The sequence below is a fragment of the Pseudoliparis swirei genome, chromosome 14 (genome assembly GCF_029220125.1).
Source record: "Pseudoliparis swirei isolate HS2019 ecotype Mariana Trench chromosome 14, NWPU_hadal_v1, whole genome shotgun sequence".
NCBI lineage: Eukaryota > Metazoa > Chordata > Actinopteri > Perciformes > Liparidae > Pseudoliparis > Pseudoliparis swirei.
In genome coordinates this window covers 11,366,586-11,378,017 of record NC_079401.1, presented here as the reverse complement: position 1 = coordinate 11,378,017, position 11,432 = coordinate 11,366,586, and the positions used below count along the sequence as shown (strand labels likewise).

The following is an 11,432-nucleotide window of genomic DNA, read 5'->3' as shown; positions in this document are numbered from 1 at the left end:
TGATGTGTTCATGTCTCATCTCTATAACATGATGTGTTCATGTCTCATCTCTATAACATGATGTGTTCATGTCTCATCTCTATAACATGATGTGTTCATGTCTCATCTCTATAACATGATGTGTTCATGTCTCATCTCTATAACATGATGTGTTCATGTCTCATCTCTATAACATGATGTGTTCATATCTCATCTCTATAACATGATGTGTTCATGTCTCATCTCTCATGTCTCTCTATAACATGATGTGTTCATGTCTCATCTCTATAACATGATGTGTTCATGTCTCATCTATAACATGATGTGTTCATGTCTCATCTCTATAACATGTGTTCATGTCTCCTCTCTATAAGCTCTGTTCATGTCTCATCTCTATAACATGCTGTCTTCATGTCTCTTCTCTCTATCATGAGGTGTTCGTGTCTCATCTCTATATAACATGATGTGTTCATGTCTCATCTCTATAACATGATGTGTTCATGTCTCATCTCTATAACATGTGTTCATGTCTCATCTCTATAACATGATGTGTTCATGTCTCATCTCTATAACATGATGTGTTCATGTCTCATCTCTATAACATGATGTGTTCATGTCTCATCTCTATAACATGATGTGTTCATGTCTCATCTCTATAACATGATGTGTTCATGTCTCATCTCTATAACATGATGTGTTCATGTCTCATCTCTATAACATGTGTTCATGTCTCATCTCTATAACATGATGTGTTCATGTCTCATCTCTATAACATGATGTGTTCATGTCTCATCTCTATATCATGATGTGTTCATGTCTCATCTCTATAACATGATGTGTTCATGTCTCATCTCTATAACATGATGTGTTCATGTCTCATCTCTATAACATGATGTGTTCATGTCTCATCTCTATAACATGTGTTCATGTCTCATCTCTATAACATGTGTTCATGTCTCATCTCTATATCATGATGTGTTCATGTCTCATCTCTATAACATGATGTGTTCATGTCTCATCTCTATAACATGATGTGTTCATGTCTCATCTCTATAACATGATGTGTTCATGTCTCTATAACATGTGTTCATGTCTCATCTCTATAACATGATGTGTTCATGTCTCATCTCTATAATACGATGTGTTCATGTCTCTATATCATGATGTGTTCAGGGCTCTATAGGATGATGTGTTCAGATTCACCAGGACAAACAGTTCCTCCTGACGCGCAACGGTGAGATCTGTAATATTTATAAGGTCTTTGGTCTTTTATTCTTGCTTATTGAATTTAAACTATTTAGTTAGAACTGGAAATAACTTTTTGTTTTGTTTGTTAGCTAAATCGACATCGACAACAGCCTCATTTATTAGTCTTAAGCATCCAAAAATATATGTATTTATTTATGTTCTCCCTTTGGTTTGTGTTGACTTGTTTGTTGTTTGTGTTGACTTGTTTGTTGTTGACTTGTTTGTGTTGACTTGTTTGTGTTGACTCTGTTCTGTCAGTTCCGTGTTACAAGCGTTGTAAACAGATGGAGTATTCAGATGAGCTGGAGGCCATCATAGAGGAGGATGATGGAGACGGAGGCTGGGTGGACACCTACCACAACTCAGGTACACATATACATCAATATATTTATATATATTTGCTGTAGTTTGGTTACAATTCGACAGCTCAGTTGAACAATGGATGAAATGTATGGTGACCTGAAGGTCTTCTAGAATCAGAGAGTTAGTACCTTCATCAGCATTAACTTAGCTAGCACTAGCTTCACTAGCATTACCTTCATTAGCATTACATGAGTTAGCATTACATGAGCTATAATTACCTGAGCTAGCATTACCTGAGCTAGCATTAGCTTTACTTAGAGTGACCAGACGTCCTCTTCCCCGGACATGTCCTGCTTTTGAGACCTAAAAAATGCGTCCGGCAGGGATTCCAAAAACGTCGGGATTTTGCTTCGTCGGATATTTGTGTTTCTCTGGGTTTTCACAAACTAGTATTTACCCCTTACAAGTTTTGGAAATGGTATCTCCCAGTATAGAGAACAGTCATTGTAAAAAATGGTATCTCCCTTACGTTCCACCTTATGCGTGAGCTGATAGAATAGAGAGCAGTCATTGGTCGACCGATCTCAGGGTTGCCAGATACACGATAATTATCCTCCAAATACAACCATTTATAGCCTTTGGTACGATACTTCACCATCTCCAACCTGGCAACACGGAGCACCTCGCCGCCTCCACTAGTTCATTGTTGTTTGTGCTATAAACTACGACCAGCGCCGCCGCTCCCATAGCGCACTACGCGCTGTGGGAGGGACCAAGTCCTGAGGGGGCTCCACAAAATAGGCAACTAAAAAATCCTGTTATAATAATTATAATGCCGATATTATTTCAGTCTAGAAATATTAGGCACCTTTTAGGCATATATATATCACAAAACAGGCAGAACAAGAGAGATGTTTAATCTCAGCCCCCCCCCCCCCCCTCCCCGAGACGAAGTGTCCTCTTTTTCACAAACTCAAATCTGGTCACCCTACTTTACTAGAATTACCTTGACTAGCATTAGCCCCACTAGCATTAGCCCCACTAGCATTAGCCGAGCCAGCATTAGCCCCACTAGCATTAGCCCCACTAGCATTAGCCTTGCTCGCTGACCTGTCGTCTCTGACCTGTGGTCAGACTAAATGATAAAGATGAATCTCTGTCAGCAGGTGTGTTAGGAGTCACGGACGCTGTGGGAGAGATCGCCCTGGACAACAGTAAGGTATGCTCCATGGACGAGGGTGGTTCTGGTTCTGGTCCAGAGCTCACGAAGGGCTCTGGGTTAGTTCTGGTCCTGGTGGTCCAGCACAGGGCTCTGGGTTTGGACCCGTCTCCTGAGTGTTTGATGTGTGTAGATCTAAACGGTTCTCTTCATCTGGACCCAGGACAAGAACATCAACGCCACATCTGCAGCTTATGGGGATGATGATGAGGATGAAGATGGAGAAGCAGCCGATATGGAAGGTACTTAAATATATTAATGAGGTACTGGTGTCATCACGTGGTGAAGCCCCGCCCCTAGCCCCGCCCCCTCTGTCAGCGCTCTAACTGGACCCATGCTGTGTTTCAGAGTACGAGGAGAGCGGCCTGCTGGAGACGGACGAGGTAAGATAAGAAGATTACGATTTACAACAGGGTGGAGCACAGGGTGGAGCACAGGGTGGAGAACAGGGTGGAGAACAGGGTGGAGCACAGGGTGGAGAACAGGGTGGAGCACAGGGTGGAGCACAGGGTGGAGAACAGGGTGGAGAACATGGTGGAGAACAGGGTGGAGCACAGGGTGGAGCACAGGGTGGAGAACAGGGTGGAGAACAGGGTGGAGCACAGGGTGGAGCACAGGGTGGAGCACAGGGTGGAGAACAGGGTGGAGCACAGGGTGGAGCACAGGGTGGAGAACAGGGTGGAGCACAGGGTGGAGCACAGGGTGGAGCACAGGGTGGAGAACAGGGTGGAGCACAGGGTGGAGAACAGGGTGGAGCACAGGGTGGAGAACAGGGTGGAGCACATGGTTTAGAACAGGGTGGAGCACAGAGTGGATCACATGGTTTAGAACAGGGTGGAGCACAGGGTGGAGAACAGGGTGGAGCACATGGTTTAGAACAGGGTGGAGCACAGAGTGGATCACATGGTTTAGAACAGGGTGGAGCACAGAGTGGATCACATGGTTTAGAACAGGGTGGAGCACAGGGTGGAGAACAGGGTGGAGCACAGGGTGGAGAACAGGGTGGAGAACAGGGTGGAGCACAGGGTGGAGCACATGGTTTAGAACAGGGTGGAGCACAGAGTGGATCACATGGTGGAGAACAGGGTGGAGAACAGGGTGGAGCACATGGTTTAGAACAGGGTGGAGCACATGGTTTAGAACAGGGTGGAGCACAGAGTGGATCACATGGTTTAGAACAGGGTGGAGCACAGAGTGTCTCCTGGGTCTGAACCCCCCCCCCCCCCCTCTAGGCGACCTTGGACACCAGGAAGCTGCTGGAGGTCAAAGTGGACCCTGGCAGTGAGGACTTCATCCTGCAGACCAGAACCTACGACCTCTACATCACCTACGACAAGTACTACCAGACGCCCCGCCTCTGGCTCTTTGGATACGACGAGGTACGTACCGGGACCAGGAGAGTCCTTTAGGACCAGAGGACCAGTGCAGTCTGGTAGGACCAGTAGAGTCCTTTAGGACCAGAGGACCAGTAGAGTCTGATGGGACCAGTAGAGTCCTTTAGGACCAGCAGAGTCTGATAGGACCAGCGGGACTAGTAGTCTGATAGGACCAGCAGAGTCTGATGGGACCAGCAGAGTCTGATAGGACCAGCGGGACTAGTAAAGTCTGATAGGACCAGTAGAGTCTGATAGGACCAGTAGAGTCTGATAGGACCAGTAGAGTCCTTTTAGGACTCGTAGAGTCTGTTTGGACTTGTTTCCTTGAACAGATGTATTCATAGTCCTCTGGTGGTCTGTGGTCCTCCAGGACCGGCAGCCCCTGAGTGTGGACCAGATGTACGAGGACATCAGCCAGGACCACGTGAAGAAGACGGTCACCATCGAGAACCACCCCCACCTGCCTCCTCCCGCCATGTGCTCCGTCCACCCCTGCAGGTGAGGCACGCAGACCGTCCTCTGGTCCCACGGTGGCTGTGAGGACGTGGTCTTACCCCTCTTCCTCTCCAGACACGCCGAGGTGATGAAGAAGATCATAGAGACGGTGGCCGAGGGGGGCGGAGAGCTGGGAGTGCACATGTATCCTTCATGGTCCCCCAGCTTGAAGGGTCTGAAGGTCCTCATGTGGGAGGAGGTTTACTTTATGGTACTACAAGCTCTCTAGTGGGGTAACATGGTACTACAAGCTCTCTAGTGGGGTAACATGGTACTACAAGCTCTCTAGTGGGGTAACATGGCACTACAAGCTCTCTAGTGGCGTAACATGGTACTACAAGCTCTCTAGTGGGGTAACATGGTACTACAGGCTCTCTATTGGGGTAATATGGTACTACAAGCTCTCTAGTGGGGTAACATGGTACTACAAGCTCTCTAGTGGGCAACATGGTACTACAAGCTCTCTAGTGGGCAACATGGTACCACAAGCTCTCTAGTGGGTAACGTGGCACCAAGCTCTAGTGGGGTAACGTGGCACTACAAGCTCTCTAGTGGGGTAATGGTACTACAAGCTCTAGTGGGCAATGGTACTACAAGCCTCTAGTGGGCAACATGGTACTACAAGCTCTCTAGTGGGGCAATATGGCACAAGCTCTCCAGTGGGGTAATATGGTACCACAAGCTCTCTAGTGGGCAATATGGTACCACAAGCTCTCTAGTGGGGTAATATGGTACCACAAGCCTCTAGTGGGGTAACATGGCACCAAGCTCTCCAGTGGGGCATTATACCACAAGCCTAGTGGGCAACATGACCACTAGTGCAATATGGCACCACAAGCTCTCTAGTGGGGTAACATGGTACCACAAGCTCTCTAGTGGGGTAATAACATGGTACTACAAGCTCTCTAGTGGGGTAATATGGTACCACAAGCTCTCTAGTGGGGTAACATGGTACTACAAGCTCTCTAGTGGGGTAATATGGTACCACAAGCCTCTAGTGGGGTAACATGGTACCACAAGCTCTCTAGTGGGGTAATATGGTACTACAAGCTCTCAGTGGGGTAACATGGTACTACAAGCTCTCTAGTGGGTAACATGGTACTACAAGCTCTCTAGTGGGGTAACATGGCACCACAAGCTCTCTAGTGGGGTACATGGCACTACAAGCTCTCTAGTGGGGTAACATGGTACTACAAGCTCTCTAGTGGGGTAACATGGCACTACAAGCTCTCTACAAGCTCTCTAGTGGGGTAACATGGTACCACAAGCTCTCTAGTGGGGTAACATGGTACTACAAGCTCTCTAGTGGGGTAACATGGTACTACAAGCTCTCTAGTGGGGTAATATGGTACTACAAGCTCTCTAGTGGGGTAACATGGTACTACAAGCTCTCTAGTGGGGTAATATGGTACCACAAGCTCTCTAGTGGGGTAATATGGTACTACAAGCTCTCTAGTGGGGTAATGGCACCAGCTCTCTAGTGGGCAACATGGTACCACAAGCTCTCTAGTGGGGCAACATGTACCACAAGCCCCAGTGGGCAACATGGTACTACAAGCTCTCTAGTGGTGTAACATGGCACCACAGCTCTCTAGTGGGGTAATATGGTACCACAGGCTCTCCAGTGGGGTAACATGGTACCACCAGCTCTCAGTGGGGTAACATGGCACTAAGCTCTCTAGTGGGGTAATATGGCACCACAAGCTCTCTAGTGGGGTAACATGGTACTACAAGCTCTCAGTGGGGTAATATGGTACCAAGCTCTCTAGTGGGTAACATGGTACCACAAGCTCTAGTGGGGCAATATGGCACCACAAGCCTCTAGTGGAGTAATATGGTACCAAGCTCTCTAGTGGGCAACATGGTACCACAAGCTCTCTAGTGGGCAATATGGTACCAAGCTCTCTAGTGGGGTAACATGGTACTACAAGCCTCTAGTGGGTACACATGGTACCACAAGCTCTCTAGTGGGGTAACATGGTACCCAAGCTCTCTAGTGGGGTAATATGGTACCACAAGCTCTCTAGTGGGGTAATATGGTACCACAGGCCTCTAGTAGTGGGTAATATGGTACTACAAGCTCTCTAGTGGGGTAATATGGTACTACAAGCCTCCAGTGGGGTAATATGGCACAAGCCCCAGTGGGGCAACATGGTACCACAAGCCCTCTAGTGGGCAATATGGTACTACAAGCTCTCTAGTGGGGTAATATGGTACTACAAGCTCTCTAGTGGGGCAACATTTTCTAAGCTCTCTAGTGGGGTAACATGGTACCACAAGCTCTAGTGGGGTAATATGGTACCACAAGCTCTCTAGTGGGGCACATGGCACCACAAGCTCTAGTGGGGTAATATGGTACTACAAGCCTCTAGTGGGGTAATATGGTACCAAGCTCTCTAGTGGCAATATGGTACTACAAGCCCTCTAGGGGCAACATGGCACCAAGCTCTCTAGTGGGTAACATGGTACTACAAGCTCTCTAGTGGGGTAACATGGTACCACAAGCTCTCTAGTGGGCAACATGGTACTACAAGCCTCTAGTGGGGCAACATGGTACTACAAGCTCTAGTGGGGCAACATGGTACCACAAGCTCTCCAGTGGGGTAACATGGTACTACAAGCCTCTAGTGGGCAACATGGTACTACAAGCTCTCTAGTGGGGTAATATGGTACTACAAGCCTCTAGTGGGGTAACATGGCACCACAAGCCCTCTAGTGGGTAAATATGGCACTACAAGCTCTCTAGTGGGGTAACATGGTACTACAAGCTCTCTAGTGGGGTAACATGGTACTACAAGCTCTCTAGTGGGGTAATATGGTACTACAAGCTCTCTAGTGGGGTAACATGGTACTACAGGCTCTCTAGTGGGGTAATATGGTACTACAGGCTCTCTAGTGGGGTACTGTGGTACTACAAGCTCCTTAAGCTTTGATGGCGCAGCACCAGTCGAGGCTTTGTGATGAACAGAATGTCGTACTGTGTTACTGTTTGTTCTTTCCTTAACTGAGACCTTCAGGTACCTTCTAATCTTCCTCAAGTTCGTCCAGGCCGTCATTCCTACGATAGAATATGACTACACGAGACACTTCACCATGTAGCTCCACTCTACTGATGCATCATGGGACATCTTCTCTTCTGCCCGTGTGGAGGTTCTATCAGGTCCGGTCTGGTCCGTGTTTCTATAACTCAAAGACACTTTGCGTGGTGAACGTTGGCTGTGAGACGACTGTGTTAAAGGAACAGTCTGACATTTAGGAGATGGACTTGTTGTCTATGAAAGAGTCAGATGAAGATCTGGATATGTTTGATCTGGATCTCCATGTGTAGCTATGTGTGTTTTGCTATATGTGTAGCTATGCGTGTTGCTATATGTGTAGCTACGCGTGTTGCTACGTGCCTAGCTACGTGTGTAGCAGGTCTAGCTGTGGCATAAAGAACTGCATTATTTTCATCTGTTAAAAACAACGTTGGATATATTTGTAACTAACTTGTGGTTGAATAGTGTTTTTCACTGGCAAAATTCTTCTTGCGTCCCTTGCTAAGCTAAGCTAGGCTAACCACAGCCTGGGCTCTGACATCTCTTCATCTGACTCTAAGCCTTCAGACAGCTCCGTCCCAACTGTTGGCCTGTACTCGATGTTTACTATCGTGACCTCATCGCGGTGACCTCATCGTGGTGACCTCTCAACCGTCTCGTCAGTACCACGTAGATGCTCTTCATTAAACTCTTCCACACTGCTTCGCTGTTTGAAATGTTTTTAAAAAGCCAATTAAACCTGTTGTGTCCGCTTCTTGAGTTATTAAAGATTTGATTGGTTACAGCAGAACAAGCGGTTTGCTATTTGTGCTGCTGAAAGCAGCTTCCTGCTGGACTCCAGGTTAGGGGCCATACACCATGAACATGGCCCCTCTGGCTTTAGTCTCGTCCTCTGACAGCCCTACAACGTCCACCTGAAGCCTCCTGGTTATGGACACCGCTCATGGCCACTCGAGCTTCTCCGGGCTGACGTTGTGGTGCATGTTCAGGCCGAGCTCAGCGTTATAATGCTCTTCATACCAGTTTGTCTTAATTCTTTATTTTATGACCTTTTCCTTCATGCTTATTGTGGTTGGCTCGTGGCTTTGCGTTTACTTCAACTTTCAATTTCCCTCCTGCAGGTGTACTTCAATAAATCCTCATTTATGATTTACACTTACAGTCGAATGTGTAAAAGACGAACGTCCTTTCTTCAGTCACCGTCTCTGCGGTCCCTGTTTTCTGGGTCTGGATCCCATCCAGTCTTGTTTTCTGGGTCTGGATCCCGTCTGGTCCTGGACAGCCTCAGGGCCCAGTCTCCTGATGGGCAAGAGTAACTTCAGCTGCTGGTGGGGAGAGACAGAGACTTCTCCTCATCCTCCGTCCTGTGTTTTACGGAATCATGGCTAAGTGGATCGATACCAGATTCTGCGCTCCAGCTGGCTGGCTTCCAGCTGTTCCGAGCGGACCGGGACACGGAGCTCTCCGGAAAAACAAAGGGTGGAGGAATCTGCTTCTACCTCAACAACGGCTGGTGCAACGACGTAACGGTGATTCTACAGCACTGTTCGCCGGACCTGGAATCTTTTATCATTCACTGCAAACCCTTCTACTCCCACGTGAGTTCGCTTCATTCATCCTGGCGGAGTTTACATGCCGCCGCGAAACGTGCACGAGGCACAGCAGACCCTCGCTGAACAGATACGGTGTGTGGAGCGGACCTTCCCGGACTCTTTAGTTATTGTACTCGGGGATTTTAACAAAGGAAACCTCAGCCACGAACTCCCTAAATATAGACAGTTAATTAAATGCCCTACCAGAGAGAAGAGCATTCTGGACCACTGCTACACAACAATCAGCAGGGCCTATCACGCCGTCCCTCGAGCTGCACTGGGAAACTCTGACCACGTCATGGTTCATCTGATTCCTCATACAGGCAGAGACTAAAGCTCTGCAAACCTGTGGTGAGGAAGTTCAAGAAGTGGACCAGTGAGGCTCTGGAGGATCTGGGCGTGCTTGGACTGTACTGACTGGGATGTCTTCAGGACTGCTACCAACAGCCTGGATGAGTACACAGAGGCTGTAACTTCCTACATCAGCTTCTGTGAGGACAGCTGTATTCCATCCAGCTCCAGGGTGAGTTATAACAACGACAAACCCTGGTTCACAGCGGAGCTCAGGAAGCTAAGACTGCAGAAGGACCAGGCATTCAGGAGTGGGGACAAGGACCTGTACACAGAGTCCAAATACAGGTTCAGCAAGGCGGTGAGAGATGCTACACGACTGTACTCTGAGAAACTGCAACAGCAGCTCTCAGCAAACGACTCTGCTTCTGTCTGGAGAGGCTCAGGCAGATCACCAACTACAAGCCCAAATCACCCCACTCCATGAACAATGTGCTTCTGGCAGACGAGCTCAATGAGTTCTACTGCCGCTTTGAAAGACAATGGAGCAGTCCTGAGACAATCCCCCACAGCCCCATCAACAAGCCACAGACCCTCAGCCCACCATCACCCAGCCCATCAGGGGCTCACACCTCTGGAGCACCCTCCATCTCCTCAGCGACGACCCTCGTCATCCTGGAGAGAGCCGTCAACAGGCTGTTCAAAAAGCAGAACCCCATAAAGCAGCGGGCCCGGACTCCGTCTCCCCCTCCACCCTGAAGCACTGTGCTGACCAGCTGTCTCCGGTGTTCACCGACATCTTCAACACCTCCCTGGAGACATGCCACGTTCCAGCCTGCTTCAAGGCCTCCACCATCATCCCGTCCCAAAAACCCAAGATCACAGGACTCAATGACTACAGGCCCGTCGCCCTGACCTCTGTGGTCATGAAGTCCTTTGAACGCTGGTCCTGTCACACCTCAAGACCATCACCGACCCACTCCTGGACCCCTGCAGTTCGCCTACAGAGCCAACAGGTCTGTAGACGATGCAGTCAACATGGCCCTTCACTACATCCTCCAGCATCTGGACTCCCCAGGAACCCACGCCAGGATCCTGTTTGTGGACTTCAGCTCTGCTTTCAATACAATCATCCCGTCCCTGCTGCAGGACAAGCTCTCCCAGCTGCACGTGCCCGACTCCACCTGCAGGTGGATCACAGACTTCCTGACCGACAGGAAGCAGCACGTGAGGCTGGGGAAACACGTCTCAGGCTCCCGGACCACCAGCACGGGTTCCCCCCAAGGCTGTGTTCTCTCCCCTCTGCTGTTCTCCCTGTACACCAACAGCTGCACCTCCAGTCACCAGTCCGTCAAGCTCCTAAAGTTCGCGGATGACACCACCCTCATTGTCAAAGTCAAAGTCAGTTTTATTTGTCAATTTTCCATATGTGCAAACATACAGAAGATCGAAATTGCGTTTCTCTTCTGTCCAACATAAAGTGAATTGTGCAACATATAGACAACATAGAGTGCAAAAATAGTAAAAAACATGTGAACATATAGACAACATAAAGTGCAAAAATAGTAAGAAACATGTAAACATATAGACAACATAAATTGTGCTAGCAGCATTCAGACATGTGAGTCTGAGAGAGGACGGAGTGGGAGGATGGGGAGAGTTCAGCTTCCTGACCGCCTGGTGGATGAAGCTGTTGGACAGCCTGGCGGTGTGAGCCCGGAGGCTCCGGTACCTCCTCCCAGAGGGCAGGAGGCTGAAGAGACCGTGTGAGGGGTGGCAGGGGTCACTCACAATCGAGGTCGCTTTGCGGGTGAGGCGGGTGTTGTATATGTCCTGCAGGGATGGGAGGGAGGGAGGCACCCATGATCCTTCCAGCTGCCTTCACTATGCG

At 48.6% G+C, this 11,432-nt stretch overlaps 1 protein-coding gene across 1 annotated transcript; it reads left to right on the top strand.

The window, feature by feature from the left end:
• The first annotated feature begins 1,183 nt into the window (after window positions 1-1,183).
• On the top strand, window positions 1,184-8,412 carry atg3 (autophagy related 3). The gene is made up of 9 exons (XM_056431198.1): window positions 1,184-1,213; window positions 1,486-1,593; window positions 2,697-2,749; window positions 2,913-2,991; window positions 3,098-3,132; window positions 3,982-4,128; window positions 4,496-4,623; window positions 4,696-4,764; window positions 7,638-8,412. The coding sequence occupies exons 2-9, from the start codon at window positions 1,512-1,514 to the stop codon at window positions 7,717-7,719; spliced, it is 675 nt and encodes a 224-aa protein (XP_056287173.1). The 5' UTR covers window positions 1,184-1,213; window positions 1,486-1,511; the 3' UTR covers window positions 7,720-8,412.
• The last annotated feature ends 3,020 nt before the right edge of the window (window positions 8,413-11,432 follow it).

Coding starts and splice junctions, on each gene's coding strand:
- atg3 (XM_056431198.1), top strand. CDS start 1,512: ATGGAGTATTCAGATGAGCTGGAGGCCATCATAGAGGAGGATGATGGA. Junction 2,992..3,097: donor AGAAGCAGCCGATATGGAAG/GTACTTAAATAT, acceptor GCTGTGTTTCAG/AGTACGAGGAGAGCGGCCTG. Junction 4,624..4,695: donor TGCTCCGTCCACCCCTGCAG/GTGAGGCACGCA, acceptor CTTCCTCTCCAG/ACACGCCGAGGTGATGAAGA.